The sequence below is a fragment of the Argopecten irradians genome, chromosome 1 (genome assembly GCF_041381155.1).
Source record: "Argopecten irradians isolate NY chromosome 1, Ai_NY, whole genome shotgun sequence".
Lineage (NCBI taxonomy): Eukaryota > Metazoa > Mollusca > Bivalvia > Pectinida > Pectinidae > Argopecten > Argopecten irradians.
Window position 1 is genome coordinate 11,499,392 of NC_091134.1, and position 20,218 is coordinate 11,519,609.

General features: G+C 39.3%; 1 protein-coding gene across 2 annotated transcripts in view; it reads right to left on the reverse strand.

Moving 5' to 3' along the window:
• LOC138317599 (uncharacterized) overlaps positions 1–17,601 on the reverse strand; it is a 33,670-nt gene extending 16,069 nt beyond the window's left edge. Inside the window, exons 1-2 of one of the 2 annotated variants that reach the window (XM_069259382.1) lie at positions 17,501–17,601; positions 527–705 (exon numbers count right to left, since the gene is read on the reverse strand). In XM_069259382.1, coding sequence (XP_069115483.1) covers positions 527–602 — 76 coding nt within the window. In that variant the 5' untranslated portion in view covers positions 603–705; positions 17,501–17,601. Of the gene's footprint in view, positions 1–526; positions 706–17,352; positions 17,457–17,500 lie in introns of those variants that run through there. The other variant, XM_069259390.1, reaches the window with a different exon arrangement.
• Between the last annotated feature and the right edge of the window lie 2,617 nt (positions 17,602–20,218).

Below are 20,218 nucleotides of genomic sequence, written 5' to 3' on the forward strand. Positions count from 1 at the left end.
GTTTCATTGTTATCAATAAAATAGTAATTGAAAAGGTTTTTAGATATTTTTTCCCTGACTTGAATTAAGGTCAAGAATATTCATTTAAATAAAATTTGTAGTCCTTCCATGATCATCTCATGATAATTGAGAAGTTAAAAACATAAATTGTGTACAAACATATATATAGTAATTTATAATAAAAACGAATATCATATCCACAATGCCAAACAAATTAAAGGCTATCACAATAGCTATAGGCTAAGTAGTAACTGAGATTGTTGATAATAAACATATTTTCATTATGTTTGCAATGTGTTATTCATGTGATACAAATTACTGTTTATATGTTTAGTAATTTAAGCTATCAAAATTACCCTTCACTTCCGGTCAGTTTAGTTTGATTTTGCTGAGTAAACTGCCTTCCTATTCATATTATAAAAAAAAAGAATATTAAATCAATGCAAGGTTCAAATGTTAAACAATACCTAGTAAAAAAAATTTCCGCGTAACCATATTCATTAAATAATGAAAACTAAAAGTTTACCCATTTGAGAGGTATCAACCTCCGACTGCCTCAGCTCGATGCCAGCTGGCGCAACAATGTGACTTGGAATCTCCATAGCGATGACAACAAGTTACTCTGGTAATAATTCCGTTACCACCGGTAACAATGTCCCTAGCAACGCCGTGATGACAGATAGGCGACTGCTATGTCATCCTGACCTGGAAAAAAACAAAAAACATTTGATTGATTGATGGGTAGGATCATTGTGTGTTAACTGATGGATAACTTAGACAATAAGTTTGTAAGAGACTTAAGGCTGTATATTAGTATACTTATAATTGTTGTTTTTGCACGATTCAAATTAATGGGGCAGTTAATTATATCCTAGGCCTAAGTTAGGACATGCTGCAGGGAATGCTTAAATCATTAAAGAAGCAGATTTACCTTTGTTAGGTTGCTGGTACATAATAAAACTATTATCAAATGATTGATATAGAAATTTATCCATGTACCATAAACATATACTGAATTATCTATTCTTAAGTTTTTTTTGACAGTGATGCATATGCTTTCGGTCAATTTGTGAACTCTGATCGGGACTTATTTAATTGTAAGATATTAACCTGAAATGTAAATGTATCAATGTAGTTTTCAGCTTTACACTATTTATTTCTATATTGGATACACATATATACACAAATCAACATTTTGTCACTTTCAGATTGATTGTCTCCAGTAATGGACCATCATTGACTTAGGATGCAGTTGGGATATATATATATACTCTTTGTAATGATAATTTATCAACCTGCCAGCTACGCCTATATGTATATAGGTAGCCACTCCATGACCAGGTATTATAGCGCCATATATAGCAGCAATAGTTACATAGCAGTACTGCCAAGTAAACACAACATGGATTATGTTCCTGCTACTTCCTGTGCTGACATCATGTACACAGAAGGCTAGAGGCCATACTTTATGTGTACACAAGGTCTTTCACACATCAATATTCAATACTTCTAAAGCTAGGATTTCCAATATCTACATCATTAATTAGTTATCATGTTAAGGATTATACTAAAAGAAGGATTATATCAATTTGGGGCTTTTCATAAACCACTCATCAATCAGCAATCAGTGATCATAAGCTAAATTCTTGCATAAAGATACCTTATAAGGGTCAGCTGCACATTGGATACTATTCAGAATATCCAATTTTTTCTGAGCTCATGGAAATTTCTGGGGTAAAAGGGTAAAAATTACTACAGATCATCACGTGCACTGACATAGGTTGGTTTAACATTAAAAATATTGGATACTGTAGTACGTGTATGTTGAAGAGCAAAGTGATTTCCCTGTACTTTAAATATGGAAAAGTGTGCATTTTTTCTTCCTTGAAATATTTACATCAATTATAATATTAATACTTTGAATCGGGAAACTTTGAATTGGGAAAATATTCACATGAAATTCAGAAAATACAATGGATCAGCAGCAAAAACAGGATCACCTTCACTGATGGTATGTCAGAGATAGGTTTTTCTCTTTTTTACCTGACGGTATGGATGACAGAGATAGGTCTTTTTCTCTAACCACAGACAGGGATATATCCAAAGTTTTACCGGTGTGAGATTTTTCTATCTCACCCTAGAGTAAAGACAAGCTACACAAGATCTTCGCACATGCTCAACAATAGTATGACGTCACGACAACAGTATCATGACGTCGCGGTAATAGTATTTTAACGTCCCGACAACAATGAAATGACGTCACAAAGACGGCAAAAACGGTGACTCATTGAGGTCATGTCATCCTCGCTTGCATAAGTGACATGTTTATAAGCGACATTAAGTGGTGCAAGGGGTAAGAGAAAAAGAATCTTTCACCCCCTTTGGGGTGAGACAGGATATCCCAACCCACGGGATAAGATTCTTAAGCTTAAGAATCTTGCCCCTCGGGTTGAGATTCTCCTGTCTCACCCCAAAGGGGGTGAAAGATTCTATTAATCTAGGAGGAGTTCGGCATCTCCTCAGATACTCTCTTTATCTTACCCTCGGAGTAAACCTACCATTCATATCTGGAAAGTTTTGTGTGCTCTGGAACTAACACATCGATACTAATCTAAAAGGAGTAAATGTCTTCCATCCTTTACAAATAATAAACAAACACTATGTTTACCAGGTTCTGATACGACTTTGACCAGTGACCATCTCAAGGTCATAGTCTTTGTTTGTACTTGTGGTCAGGCTTTATATAGTCTAACAGATAATACTGTATGAGGAAATGACCAAAGTGACCTGGAGTCCACCTCCCATCTATAGTAAACCAAATACCAGGTACTTGACCTCCAGTGCAATGACACAATATAGGTCATAAGTTAAAATATAACCTAGGTACACCAAGAAAATTTACTCCATATACATATTCTACAAGAAGTTTGAAATTTAATGGTCGATGCTTAATTGTTTGTTAAATTTTATTACACATTGTAAGTAATCTTATTTCAACTGCCAATAATTTTAGGATATCAGCTAGCTGCAGCTTTTTGGTTAAGTTTCATAATGTTACCAAAGCCATTTTATAAACTTTTAAAAAAGAAAAGTCTATTGAAAAGTTTATGGGTTTAATATGAAAGTAACCTTAGCTTGAAGCATGATCTTGCTGAGTGATGAAAGTAATAATTATAAAACAATAGGGACAATATTATAATTGGCATATAAGTTTTAATACATACATTCATTTTAATAAATAGTTAGTATATATCATACTTGTTAAAAGTGTTCTAAATATTAATTTAATTTTAATCACAATACTTAATTTCATAACTATACCCTTGAATTTATCTCAACTGCCATATATATAATGCTCTGGGAATATATACCAAAATACTTAATGGTTTATAGGCAAACTTAAATTGCTTACAGATCTGCAATGTAACAATATGTAGATGCCAAACCAGCCACAAGCTGTTAGACCAACCAACATAATACTTCTTTATTGATTTAAATATATACTGTCTATATATATATATAGTGTGCTGGTAATATTAAAAAAGTACCCACAACATTTTAGAAATCTTTTGTACAAATCTCCAGGTGTAACATATATACTTGGGTATTTACCGTAACATTATGTATCAACTTTCATTCAAATCATCCCCTATATGCTTCAATGCTGCTTGGTTTACTTTTAGCATACAGTGAATTAAGGGTGACCTTCTCATGTACATGTGATGTACTGCCTATATTATAATTATAAGTAATTTAAGGTCATGGTATAACATAATCAGAAGCTCTAGCCAAGATACAGAACAGTCTTCATTAGGGGTGCATGACTATCGCCTACAATTTTAACTATTGCAATACTATTGCTATCGAGGGTAACACTAATGCAATAGTTTAACTATTGCAGACTACATTGCAATAGTATTGTGATACTATTGCACTCTGAATCCAATTACAATCTGGTCGATTAATTGGCCGCCATGATGTACATCTAGTGCAGAATTGGTTTAGTTACTTCCCTTTACCTGCTAGCGTCAGTACCAACTCAAACGCAATGAAGATCGTGATCGAGTACATTGTCAGTGTTTGTGTTTTGTTTAAAAAGCATGGAAAAGTGACATTTATCGTGACTGTTAGTCTGTTACAATATAATAGCGCGATTACAATATGGATACATGTGATGGCCAGTCTAGTGGGTATACAGTTTCGTTCAAGCTAGTCAGTTTGCCAACGACATTCAATAAGCTGTACATGTGTAAGCGCAGCTCTCATTTGCTGTCATTTCACTGTAGGGGCAGAGCTAAAAAGTAGGAAACGTCGTTTGTCGACTACGAAGATCCAAAACGTATTCTGTAGGCAGTATACATACGATGATTGGCATTGTCAGCTTCGTAATGTAAAAAAGATTACACAAATAAATTTTAACAAGTACTCATTGTAATGGACACCATTACATAGTCCCCCAAACGCACCCCCAATTGCAACAAATCTGAAAAAAAATGCACTAAACGCGCAAAAATAGGGTAATACAAGGCTGTTTTCAGAGAAATTGATTTGGCAGTTATCATGACTGTATGGCATCCCTTAAAATTTGAAGTTAAAACCCCCATTTACCAATTTTCAATGAATTGCTGACGAAAAATTGAAAACAGGAAGTTTGCCCAGCGACAATCTTTTAAATTTTTATCATATTGATCAGCATCCCTTAATACCCCTATATACTAATTTTTATTGAAATCAGAGACCAAAATATAAAAACAAGAAGTTAGCCCAGCGGCCATTTTGGAATACCAAAAATCTTTACGGAAATGTTTTTATGTTGTTCGCCATCCCTTAAAACCCCCTGTAGACCAATTTTCATTGAGATCGGAGATCGAAACATGAAGAACAGGAAATGAGCCAGCGGCCATCTTGGAATACGAAAATCTTTATGAAAATCTTTGCATGTTGTTCGCCATCCCTTAAAACCCCTATATACCAATTTTCATTGAGATAGAAGACCGAAACCTGAAAACAGGAAGTGGGCCAGCAGCCATCTTGGAATACTAAAATCTTTACGAAAATGTTTGCATGTTGTTTGCAATCCCTTAAAACCCCTACATACCAATTTTCTTTGAGATCGGAGACCGAAACCTGAAAACAGGAAGTGGGCCAGCAGCCATCTTGGAATACCAAAAATCTTCACGAAAATGTTATCATGATGTTCGCCATCCCTTAAAACCCCTATAGACCAATTTCCATTGAGATCGGAGATCGAAACCTTAAAACAGGAAGTGGGCCAGCGGCCATCTTGGAATACTAAAATCTTTACGAAAATGTTTGCATGTTGTTCGCCATCCTTAAAACCCCTACATACCAATTTTCTTTGAGATCGGAGACCGAAACCTGAAAACAGGAAGTGGGCCAGCAGCCATCTTGGAATACCAAAAATCTTCACGAAAATGTTTTCTTGATGTTCGCCATCCCTTAAAACCCCCATAGACCAATTTTCATCGAGATCGGAGACCGAAACCTGAAAACAGGAAATGGGCCATGGCGGCCATCTTGGACTTTCGGTTGGGGAAAAAAAAACCTTTAAGCACAATCCCACACCCTAATGAATATGTATGTGAAGTTTCGTGATAATCGGCCCAGTAGTTTCTGAGAAAAGCTGCGGAAACCCGCGCGGCGGAAGAAACCAGAAGAAATAAGAATAAAAATAATAATAATAATAATAATAAGAAACGGAGCAAAAACAATATGTCCCCCCACTTCGTTTGGGGGACATAATTAGAGTCTACCTCATTAAAGACTCTGAATCAGGGCTACTGAAGTAGGTATGGAAATAGCTACTGTTGTAGCGGGAAAGTCATGCAGTCAGAAGTTGTACAAAAAAGATATCACCTGCTTCTGACTGACTTTTCTGCAAGGTGTGGGAAACCAAATCAGGTCCAATGTACATGTACGATCACCCATCGTGTCTTATCCAAATAAATTCCGATCAAACATGACTTTGCATATACCTGGATGTTAAGAGGGGATTTAATTCCAGCTGTAGACGTATCAGGAATAGATAGAACTTGAGAAGTTCAAAATGTTTAAAGTTAACACATGGCGGACGACAACGGACGAAACGTGATGATTTTAGGTCATACTGACCCTTCGGGTCAGATATGACCTAAAACTATGAAAATAAAATCGAGATGACTATAGTTTGTCTCAAGAAAAAAACATCTAAAAATGGTCTCAAATAGCGGCGCACCCTTGGCCAATCATCCACGCCTAATGTTAGGAAAAATACAGTATCTCCCTGAAAAAAGACAATCATTTGGAAAGGAAAGTGTATCAGTTAAATCCCATTGGTATATGTAGAAGTTCAAAATGTGTTTTCAAGATAGCTGCCATCTTGAATTTCGGATCGACCCGAAAAATAACATGTCAGGCTCATATCTGGCAAGATATATATATGGTAGAACTTAATTATTTTTGAGAAGTTGTTCAAAAGGTGTTTTCAAGATGGCATCCATCTTCAATTTCAGATTGACCCGAAAAATACCAAAACTTGGCCGGCATCATGTCAGGATCATTTTCACGTAAAATTATCCTGGTAGAACTTCAGATGAAGTTCAAAATTTGTTTTTCATATCAGGATCATATCAGACAAGTTTCAGATCAATTCCACAGGTGGAACTTCAGACAAAGTTTAAAATATGAAAAGTTTATTGACTGTGCAGGTCAGATGACCTAAATAGTCCCAGAATTTTTCAGTGACAGACCTTTCTACTGTAGATGTCCCTGACAGTTATATTCATCATCAGACACCATGCAATAATAGTGCTATTGATTTATACAGCGTCTCACATCTCCCGACTGCACCACCAAGGTAACTTAACTATAAAGGACCTCACGAGCTCTATATTGCTCTTCTAAAATGCTAGAATTTATTATGTTGAGTAAGATTTCAAATAATTGTCTAAAAGTCATTGAAGCCAATTAAATAACATTATGTGTCATACCTCAGAAGTACTTGGGTAATAATTATCAAGAAAATTATCAGAAATCAGACAGCAGAACAGGAGGGCAGAATGTCAAAACATGTTAACCATATCAGACACCATGGTTCAGAACAAGAGGGCTGAAGATGTTATGTCAGACACCTTCATCATCAGACACCATGGTACAGGACAGGAGGGCTGAAGGGGTAATGTCAGACACCTTCATCATCAGACACCATGGTACAGGACAGGAGGGCTGAAGGGGTAATGTCAGACACCTTCATCATCAGACACCATGGTACAGGACAGGAGGGCTGAAGATGTAATGTCAGACACCTTCATCATCAGACACCATGGTACAGGACAGGAGAGCTGAAGCTGATTTAGGGGTAATGTCAGACACCTTCATCATCAGACACCATGGTACAGGACAGGAGGGTTGAAGGGGTAATGTCAGACACCTTCATCATCAGACACCATGGTATACGTACAGGACAGGGCGGCTGAAGGGGTAAAGTCAGACACCTTCATCATCAGACACCATGGTACAGGACAGGAGGGCTGAAGGGATAATGTCAGACACCTTCATCATCAGACACCATGGTACAGGACAGGAGGGCTGAAGGGATAATGTCAGACACCTTCATCATCAGACACCATGGTACAGGACAGGAGGGCTGAAGGGGTAATGTCAGACACCTTCATCATCAGACACCATGGTACAGGACAGGAGGGCTGAAGGGATAATGTCAGACACCTTCATCATCAGACACCATGGTACAGGACAGGAGGGCTGAAGGGATAATGTCAGACACCTTCATCATCAGACACCATGGTACAGGACAGGAGGGCTGAAGGGATATGTCAGACACTTTAATCATCAGACACCATGGTACAGGACAGGAGGGCTGAAGGGGTAATGTCAGACACCTTCATCATCAGACACCATGGTACAGGACAGGAGGGCTGAAGGGATAATGTCAGACACCTTCATCATCAGACACCATGGTACAGGACAGGAGGGCTGAAGGGGTAATGTCAGACACCTTCATCATCAGACACCATGGTACAGGACAGGAGGGCTGAAGGGGTAATGTCAGACAACTTCATCATCAGACACCATGGTACAGGACAGGAGAGCTGAAGGGATATGTCAGACACCTTAATCATCAGACACCATGGTACAGGACAGGAGGGCTGAAGGGATATAATGTCAGACACTTTCATCATCAGACACCATGGTACAGGACAGGAGGGCTGAAGGGATAATGTCAGACACCTTCACATCATCACAGACACCATGGTACAGGACAGGAGGGCTGAAGGGATAATGTCAGACACCTTTAATCATCAGACACCATGGTACAGGACAGGAGGGCTGAAGGGTAATGTCAGACAACTTCATCATCAGACACCATGGTACAGGACAGGAGGGCTGAAGGGGTAATGTCAGACAACTTAATCATCAGACACCATGGTACAGGACAGGAGGGCTGAAGGGATAATGTCAGACACCTTCATCATCAGACACCATGGTACAGGACAGGAGGGCTGAAGGGGTAATGTCAGACACCTTCATCATCAGACACCATGGTACAGGACAGGAGGGCTGAAGGGATAATGTCAGACACCTTCATCATCAGACACCATGGTACAGGACAGGAGGGCTGAAGGGATAATGTCAGACACCTTCATCATCAGACACCATGGTACAGGACAGGAGGGCTGAAGGGGTAATGTCAGACACCTTCATCATCAGACACCATGGTACAGGACAGGAGGGCTGAAGGGGTAATGTCAGACACTTTCATCATCAGACACCATGGTACAGGACAGGAGGGCTGAAGGGATAATGTCAGACACCTTCATCATCAGACACCATGGTACAGGACAGGAGGGCTGAAGGGATATAATGTCAGACACCTTAATCATCAGACACCCATGGTACAGGGACAGGAGGGCTGAAGGGATAATGTCAGACACCTTCATCATCAGACACCATGGTACAGGACAGGAGGGCTGAAGGGGTAATGTCAGACACCTTCATCATCAGACACCATGGTACAGGACAGGAGGGCTGAAGGGATATGTCAGACACCTTCATCATCAGACACCATGGTACAGGACAGGAGGGCTGAAGGATGTAATGTCAGACACCTTCATCATCAGACACCATGGTACAGGACAGGAGGGCTGAAGGGGTAATGTCAGACACCTTCATCATCAGACACCATGGTATAGGACAGGAGGGCTGAAGATGTAATGTCAGACACCTTCATCATCAGACACCATGGTACAGGACAGGAGGGCTGAAGGGTAATGTCAGACACCTTCATCATCAGACACCATGGTACAGGACAGGAGGGCTGAAGGGTAATGTCAGACACCTTCATCATCAGACACCATGGTACAGGACAGGAGGGCTGAAGGGTAATGTCAGACACCTTAATCATCAGACACCATGGTACAGGACAGGAGAGCTGAAGGGTAATGTCAGACACCTTCATCATCAGACACCATGGTACAGGACAGGAGGCTGAAGGGATATGTCAGACACCTTAATCATCAGACACCATGGTACAGGACAGGAGGGCTGAAGGGATAATGTCAGACACCTTCATCATCAGACACCATGGTACAGGACAGGAGGCTGAAGGGGTAATGTCAGACACCTTAATCATCAGACACCATGGTACAGGACAGGAGGGCTGAAAGGGTAATGTCAGACACCTTCATCATCAGACACCATGGTACAGGACAGGAGGGCTGAAGGGATAATGTCAGACACCTTCATCATCAGACACCATGGTACAGGACAGGAGAGCTGAAGGGATATGTCAGACACCTTAATCATCAGACACCATGGTACAGGAAAGGAGGGCTGAAGGGATAATGTCAGACACCTTCATCATCAGACACCATGGTACAGGACAGGAGGGCTGAAGATGGAATGTCAGACACCTTCATCATCAGACACCATGGTACAGGACAGGAGGGCTGAAGGGTAATGTCAGACACCTTCATCATCAGACACCATGGTACAGGACAGGAGAGCTGAAGGGGATAATGTCAGACACTTTCATCATCAGACACCATGGTACAGGACAGGAGGGCTGAAGGGATAATGTCAGACACCTTCATCATCAGACACCATGGTACAGGACAGGAGAGCTGAAGGGGTAATGTCAGACACCTTCATCATCAGACACCATGGTACAGGACAGGAGGGCTGAAGGGGTAATGTCAGACACCTTAATCATCAGACACCATGGTACAGGACAGGAGGGCTGAAGGGGTAATGTCAGACACCTTCATCATCAGACACCATGGTACAGGACAGGAGGGTTGAAGGGGTAATGTCAGACACCTTCATCATCAGACACCATGGTATACGTACAGGACAGGGCGGCTGAAGGGGTAATGTCAGACACCTTCATCATCAGACACCATGGTACAGGACAGGAGGGCTGAAGGGGTAATGTCAGACACCTTAATCATCAGACACCATGGTACAGGACAGGAGGGCTGAAGGGGTAATGTCAGACACCTTCATCATCAGACACCATGGTACAGGACAGGAGGGCTGAAAGGGTAATGTCAGACACCTTCATCATCAGACACCATGGTACAGGACAGGAGAGCTGAAGGGATAATGTCAGACACCTTCATCATCAGACACCATGGTACAGGACAGGAGGGCTGAAGGGATATAATGTCAGACACTTTCATCATCAGACACCATGGTACAGGACAGGAGAGCTGAAGGGGTAATGTCAGACACCTTCATCATCAGACACCATGGTACAGGACAGGAGGGCTGAAGGGATAATGTCAGACACCTTCATCATCAGACACCATGGTACAGGACAGGAGAACTGAAGGGATAATGTCAGACACCTTAATCATCAGACACCATGGTACAGGACAGGAGGCTGAAGGGGTAATGTCAGACACTTCATCATCAGACACCATGGTACAGGACAGGAGGCTGAAGGGATATGTCAGACACCTTAATCATCAGACACCATGGTACAGGACAGGAGGGCTGAAGGGATAATGTCAGACACCTTAATCATCAGACACCATGGTACAGGACAGGAGGGCTGAAGGGATAATGTCAGACACCTTCATCATCAGACACCATGGTACAGGACAGGAGGGCTGAAGGGATAATGTCAGACACCTTAATCATCAGACACCATGGTACAGGACAGGAGGGCTGAAGGGGTAATGTCAGACTTCATCATCAGACACCATGGTACAGGACAGGAGGGCTGAAGGGGTAATGTCAGACACCTTCATCATCAGACACCATGGTACAGGACAGGAGGGCTGAAGGGGTAATGTCAGACACCTTCATCATCAGACACCATGGTACAGGACAGGAGGGCTGAAGGGATAATGTCAGACACTTTCATCATCAGACACCATGGTACAGGACAGGAGGGCTGAAGGGATAATGTCAGACACCTTCATCATCAGACACCATGGTACAGGACAGGAGGGCTGAAGGGATAATGTCAGACACTTTAATCATCAGACACCATGGTACAGGACAGGAGGGCTGAAGGGATAATGTCAGACACTTAATCATCAGACACCATGGTACAGGACAGGAGAGCTGAAGGGATATGTCAGACACCTTAATCATCAGACACCATGGTACAGGACAGGAGGGCTGAAGGGGTAATGTCAGACACCTTAATCATCAGACACCATGGTACAGGACAGGAGAGCTGAAGGGATATATCAGACACTTTAATCATCAGACACCATGGTACAGGACAGGAGAGCTGAAGGGATATGTCAGACACCTTAATCATCAGACACCATGGTACAGGACAGGAGAGCTGAAGGGATATGTCAGACACCTTAATCATCAGACACCATGGTACAGGACAGGAGAGCTGAAGGGATATATCAGACACTTTAATCATCAGACACCATGGTACAGGACAGGAGGGCTGAAGGGATAATGTCAGACACCTTAATCATCAGACACCATGGTACAGGACAGGAGGAGCTGAAGGGGTAATGTCAGACACTTTCATCATCAGACACCATGGTACAGGACAAGAGGGCTGAAGGGGTAATGTCAGACACCTTCATCATCAGACACCATGGTACAGGACAGGAGGGCTGAAGGGGTAATGTCAGACACCTTAATCATCAGACACCATGGTACAGGACAGGAGGGCTGAAGGGTAATGTCAGACACCTTAATCATCAGACACCATGGTACAGGACAGGAGGCTGAAGGGTAATGTCAGACACTTAATCATCAGACACCATGGTACAGGACAGGAGGACTGAAGGGATAATGTCAGACACCTTAATCATCAGACACCATGGTACAGGACAGGAGAACTGAAGGGATAATGTCAGACACCTTTAATCATCAGACACCATGGTACAGGACAGGAGGGCTGAAGGGATATGTCAGACACTTAATCATCAGACACCATGGTACAGGACAGGAGGGCTGAAGGGATATGTCAGACACCTTCATCATCAGACACCATGGTACAGGACAGGAGGGCTGAAGGGATAGTGTCAGACACTTTAATCATCAGACACCATGGTACAGGACAGGAGGGCTGAAGGGATAATGTCAGACACCTTAATCATCAGACACCATGGTACAGGACAGGAGGGCTGAAGGAATAATGTCAGACACTTTAATCATCAGACACCATGGTACAGGACAGGAAGGCTGAAGGGATAATGTAAGACACCTTCACCATCAGACACCATGGTACAGGACAGGAGGCTGAAGGGGTAATGTCAGACACCTTCACATCAGACACCATGGTACAGGACAGGAGAGCTGAAGGGATAATGTCAGACACTTAATCATCAGACACCATGGTACAGGACAGGAGAGCTGAAGGGATATGTCAGACACCTTAATCATCAGACACCATGGTACAGGACAGGAGGGCTGAAGGGGTAATGTCAGACACCTTAATCATCAGACACCATGGTACAGGACAGGAGAGCTGAAGGGATAATGTCAGACACCTTAATCATCAGACACCATGGTACAGGACAGGAGGGCTGAAGGGGTAATGTCAGACACCTTAATCATCAGACACCATGGTACAGGACAGGAGAGCTGAAGGGATAATGTCAGACACCTTAATCATCAGACACCATGGTACAGGACAGGAGAGCTGAAGGGATAATGTCAGACACCTTAATCATCAGACACCATGGTACAGGACAGGAGAGCTGAAGGGATAATGTCAGACACCTTAATCATCAGACACCATGGTACAGGACAGGAGAGGCTGAAGGGATATATCAGACACTTTAATCATCAGACACCATGGTACAGGACAGGAGGGCTGAAGGGGTAATGTCAGACACTTCATCATCAGACACCATGGTACAGGACAGGAGGGCTGAAGGGGTAATGTCAGACACCTTAATCATCAGACACCATGGTACAGGACAGGAGGGCTGAAGGGATATATCAGACACTTTAATCATCAGACACCATGGTACAGGACAGGAGGGCTGAAGGGGTAATGTCAGATAACTTAATCATCAGACACCATGGTACAGGACAGGACGCCTAGCTTTTTATAGGGTTAAAACACATTAAAAGTTAACTGAATCTTCATGGGATAATTAAAGGGCTGGTGGCCTTGTAGAATGTCAACATGAATTATGTGGTAACTGTATCCGAGACATGGAGACCAGACGTCTGCTCAAATATTACCATGGTAATGGCGAGGATCATGATTAACACTAAAAGTGACAGGCATTCGACTTTACAGGAATTAGAAGGTTAGGGCTGGGGTAGAACTACACAACTAGTTATAAGTGTGAAAGGTTGGATTGGAAATTAAAGTTTCATAAATTGATTCCATGTTTTGTTCACATGATCAAACATCTCCTATATCATTGGTGGATGAATTACTACACTGAACATTATTCCACACTAGTACATTTACTGTGATACATGTAGGAGTTTTCATAATGTTCGTAGAGCTACTCCAGTTGATCAATACACCTACAACAGCAGACAAGTTAACATGTGTAAATTTACGTCCACGCTAACAATCAATGGTAGAATATATTGAGGACAAAGATTACCATCAGCATATGGTCATCAAATATTCAATACTCTGTAATTGTCCTTAACCAATGTTATTGTATGAGAAACAATTATATACCGATAATATTCAATTTTAATTTGAGAGACATGAAATTATGGATGATTCTATCTTCACCTAATCACCAAATGACCTTGACAAAGGTCGATTCCATCTTTCTTATTTTTTTCATATACACATATCACCAAATGACCTTGACATATAAGGCTAGGGGTGACTTAACTATTGTAATACTATTGCTATCAGGAAATTAAAACACTATTGCGATAGTTGAACTATTACAGTCTACAATTGCAATAGTATTGCGATAGTACTGCTTCCTAAATTTTATTAAAATACAGTCGATGAAATTGGCTCCATGACATACATCTAGTGCAGTATTGGTTTAGAGTTACTTCCCTTTACAAGTTAGCATCAGTACCAACTCCAACGCAATAAAGATCATTATTGAGAAATTGTCCGTGTTTGCGTTTTGATTAAATATTCCTATATCAACTATAGTAAAACTGACCCCCTCCCCTGGCAGAAACGTGACACCCCAGACTCATATAATTCAGAATTTTTGTAAAGGACCTTAAGAACTTTCCATCTATGAAGAATGTTTGATTCTACCAGTTCCAGAGTTTCTGAAGAAGATTTTTGAAGTTTTAGCCTATATGACCCTTTTTGGCCCCGCCCCTAAGGCCCCTTGGGGTCGTTCATGGAAAATTTGCTGATAGGATTCAATAGCCATTTCATAGGGATAATTCTGACAATGTTTGATTAATTTCCTATTACAAATGATCAAATAATGCTCAAAAATTTGCTTTCTTGATATAAACTATAGTAAACTTTACCCCTTCCCTAGGGGAAAACCCCAAGACCCAGGGCTGGGGAAATATACGTCGTCTGCTCGTCCAGACGAGTGGATTTGGCCATCGGACGAGTGAAAGTTTACATCATGCTTGTCCATCGGAAGGGTAAAACATTCTGATACCAACTATGACCTAGACCTTAATTATATTGTTTCTCGCTAAATTTATAAATGTATTTTGTAACGGTTTCTCAAAAATACAACAAAGGAATGATAAGCTTTCATTTTCAATGTGCATGCGCGTGTACATTGTACAGCATTGTAACATGAATAAATCCGAGGTCTCTTGATATCATAATGAGGCCTATAAGTGTATTGAAAAACAAGATGTCTCGGCAAAATCTGCTTGTTTTTTTGAGAGGTTTGCCTCCAGAAAATCTTACAAGAAGATAATGGGAGTTAAAATAAAATACCAAATACATTGGAAAGTAATTTAAAATATCAACCTTTTAGAAGAAGTCTTTTTTAGAACACTTCCATTCACAATTATTTTGGAATAAATTTGGCTGTGTGTCTTCTTGTAAAATCGTCTTTTAGTCTTGTTATCCCGAATCGGCATCAATACAATTCTTACAATCAACTGGATTCAGTTTATCACATATTTTTTATTAGTTTTACTGGAATATAGGCAAAACTTTTACTTTCATTTAAGACGGGCAAAATCTGGCTTAATTATATATATAGATCTGACGTTAGTATGTCCATCTACTGAGGCAATCATGTGACATCGTGAGGTTCCATTTAGTGATTATGACGTCATAAATTCTTGTGACATCACAATAGGGATACATTAACATGGTCAATATATGACATTACTGAACAGGCCATTTAAATGTGATAAATCTAATTCCTACATCATTTAATAAGTTGTAATATCTGATAGGCAATTAGGCATTAATTATGACATTGTGAAATAACAAATTTCTAGTATGACGTACATCATCTCATTTAGAAAGCTTCAACACTTTTCTGATGACCAATACATTAAAATGCTTCTCCAAATAAATACACTTTCAAAAATCTTCGTAAAGAAAATTAATTGTAACAATATACTTTATAAACAAGAACAATTAATTTTCTTTACATACATTGTGGTCTTTTTTTATTCAAAGGGAAGTAACTCTATATAGATTTTTCTAAGGTAATTTGAATAAATAAGAGTAACATTATATATAAAAAGTAAATATCAGAAACCTCTATCACTCATTGATTCAAAATACCTACTCCGAGATCAATATACACTTTACAGCACAGGTAAATCATCTGCGGCATTAGGGAATTGTGAAAACATTGAGAAAAGATTACAAAATCTACATATAACACAGGGAAGTATAAAACTGTACATCAAATGATAACAACACCCCTAAATGGGAATAATCTGGTAAAAAAATAATAAATCATGGTCATGATGCTATATTTAGGTTCCTTTGCAAGGACATTTAAGTCCTATATTTGCTCCAAATATTAATATTTTGCATAATAAATTATGTAGCTAGGTCATCATATCATTCTTTATTCCTCAAAATGTTGAGAGTACAGAGCACTTCCTTCCTAGTATGGTGTTAAAATATGTAGAATTATAACAAAGGAGACAACAATTTAATGTACTTGTATATAAATAGGTATTACAACGTGCGTTACAGACCGATATCATTTAAAACCCTCCCATCTTTACACAAGTTGCTAGGCTGTTGTAACAGTCATACTTGGTAGGGCTAGCCCATTTTCCTAATCTATACAATGAGTTGTGCGCCCAGCGTCCAAACACAAGGCCCTATATAGCGCTGTACAGTTTACCTATAGCAGTGGCCTTTTATCTGTGTTTATTCCGCCGTAACGGGAGAAGCAAAACACTACCTCCTTTCACATTCAACAAACTCACTGCCTTTACTTTAACCTCATATTATTACGGCAATACATGGTAAAATATATAAGCTAACTAACGATTAGGATTTAATGTCTAAACGCCGTTAGGTTTTGCAGAATTTCGTATGTAAATTACTCTCCTATCAGTCGCAACACGGTCGAGATTTCGGGCCGCCATATTGTATTCTCGTGGAAAAGATTCTCAGTACATACAAGCAGGACGTTCAGAAATATCGATCAGAAAAACCTCCACGGAGCATACTTAGCTATTATTATGGTACTGTTGGAATCAGAGATAGTTAATTTAATAAATGGTCTGCATAGATTTAAGAAAAGCAATATCTAAATAAACAAAATAAGAGTATGAAGTTGAGGTAAACTAGATCTAATAGCCGTCGACTGCTGACACACACAGACGTCCATCTCTTTACACATCAATATAGTTTACTATAACATGGCCGTGTCTCTAAAACTACATACAATGACAAAATAGAACATTATAAGGAAAACATATATGTTATATAAGAATTTAATGATGACTTACCTTTCCTGACTTATATTCCATAAAGTATCCACGAGCAGATGGAACCCGGACAGTACAGATTATGTAAAGAGCACTGTCTCCAGGTAAATTTCGCTAGGATTCCATCAAACATCATCAAAGTGTTCATTGTATGGTAAAATGTACTTACCTTAAAGTAAAATCGACGTTTTTTACACGATTTCCTCCTCAAAAGGTTTCTCTGGTCATTTCTTCTCTTCAGCACGTAGGGGAATTGACTTCATGGAATCGGCCAATGAAGGGGGCACAGGTCAAACAAGAAATCCTGACATATCTTTATAAAATATAAAAGGATGTTAAAATGCTAAATATATATTGTATTAAATATGAAATCGTACATAGAGTCAACTATTTGTTTACAAGCGAATATAATAATAAGTTCCACGTAAATGTGTCCACTGAGTACAAAATCCCACCCTACTTTTTGATAATGGACTGGCCCAAGTATTATAGTCATCTAAATATCCTGCCATTGTCCCCAACCCCAGAAAAGACATGTGTTGCTAGCTAGAGCCTTAACTGGTACCTCTGGGCATGTGTGACCTGGTCTTAGGTCTACTAGACATTGATAAAATATGTTAAAATGTAAAGAAACTTTAAAAAATTGCAGTTATATGATGTTCATGGTGCTATGATACATGATTCAGAATAGTATAGGTATACGTGTACATGTACACACGATGGTGAGGTTACCTGCCGAACTATATATGTGTACTAGCTGTACTATACAGTACATATGCTTATACTTTGTACTAACCTAATGCCGAACTAATAACACATAATACAAATTCAGTTATGAATATGCGTATATTTTTTATATGTAAGGTATACATGTATATGTCACTATATAGTACTATACATTTTGTACATGTATGTACATTGTAGTTTTATCGATATTAATACATAAGTTATCTGGGATGTTGTGTTATTTAACGAGAGAGAGAGAGAGTATCCAGATGAAGTATTATAATGCATGCTACTTTTGCCGCTGCAGACAAAGAATAATTCGAGATATAACAAACTAGCACTGGTGGTGTGTGTATTGCGGACTGGTATCACTGTAAGAGGTGTACACACATGCTCTCCAACGCACCTGCTCAATGTACCTGTATACAGTACTAGTATGGACATATGTGTCCTAGGAAATACAGATGAGTCGATACTATGGGATATGGAGAATATTGCTTCTACGGAACAATTATAGATACCTTTAAAATACTATAACGGACCGCTCACATTACTATTTATATGTTACACTAACATGTTACAGTTGATGTAGATAAGAACAAATATGCACATGTGTCAAACAGTAACGTTATATATACACACACATGTGTAGCGGACATCTATAAAGGATAAGTAACAGTCTTACACACATGTAGTAGAAGTCACGCTGCGCGTGTACATTATACATTATACCAGATTGCAGTGGTTGAATATATACTTGTACTTGCATGCCTCTACACCAAACAATAATGTATCGTGGTCCCAGCGCTAGGTAATTAGATATTGTTTTCTGATGGACAGTGGATTTCAAAACGTTCCACCTGCATAGATGATATTAGGGTCGAGGGAAACTTATGTTTAGGTATGGGCCGGTATACGTGTGAAGCCCGGGGACTGGGGTATCAAACCACGTGCACTAGTCTGGAGCTAACACATTCGAGTTTGTATTTGTAAAAGTCAAAATGATCGGACAAAATGTATTATAATAAAAGATAGTCTCCTGTCATACATATAATGTATTATGTACATATACAATGAGATACTCCTACCCGGAAATACAGTTACGTTAAACCCCTAAGACGAATAAATAATACATACACTTAGAAAAGAACACGAGACAATGGTCATTAGTCGACGGTATATTGATAACCATCTAATTAAAAAGATGCATAAAACATTAACTTAAGTATATTTTTTTATGTAATGAAGATGTAACGCAAAAATCTTCAGTCTTTTTACCTAGCTTTAGTTTCAAAGACACGTCATTCTTTATGTTACATGTATGCAATGCGCGCGCAAACAATATTTTAAAACCGTTTACCGGACTAATGTATCAATGTACATGTACGTGTCTTAAAGATCAGCATGCAACTCGCTATACTACATGATAAATTATTCATATTCATTTGATATTAACAACTTTTGCCTTAGCTATACAATTTGGACTGTTGGTGAGGTTTACATGAAATGAGTCAAAACTTAACAGCTGCATATATCGATGTCTTTGTGTTTTACACATGTCATACAATATTAACAAAACTGTTCATCAGAATTACGTAAACACTGTTTAAGTTGCTAATGAAGGTAATATATGATCGCTTTGTTTAAAGATGCTTCACCGCCTACAGGGCATAAATGACACAGGTCATTTGAACAGTAATTGGTGTTTAATTGTGTATATATATGTCTAATTAACACAAAATATAATATATAATATATAATTATGCATTTTGCTTTAGGTGCATGCGCAATCAGTATTTCATTCCATTAGGACATTGTGCCATGGATTTTTTCGGGTGGCAATTAATTATTTTTGATATTTTTATCTTGACGTAGGTAGTAATGGTGTAAAGTAGGTAACTTTTGTAACTGAAGAAAAATACTCAATCGTCTGCTGCTGTTTTTGATAGATGAAAAATACCATTTGTCAGCGCCACTGGAACGTCTTTAACAGTCATCACACAGACTAATAGACTACGTTTGTAAAGAATTTCTAAAGAAGTTCTAAAGAAGTTCAAAAGTATAGTGGTTGCGTCTCCAAGACAGTTTTTAAGGAAATTCGAGTGAAAGTCTAATAATAGTTACATGTTTATCATATACTTACGTATTTGACAGGGTTTGA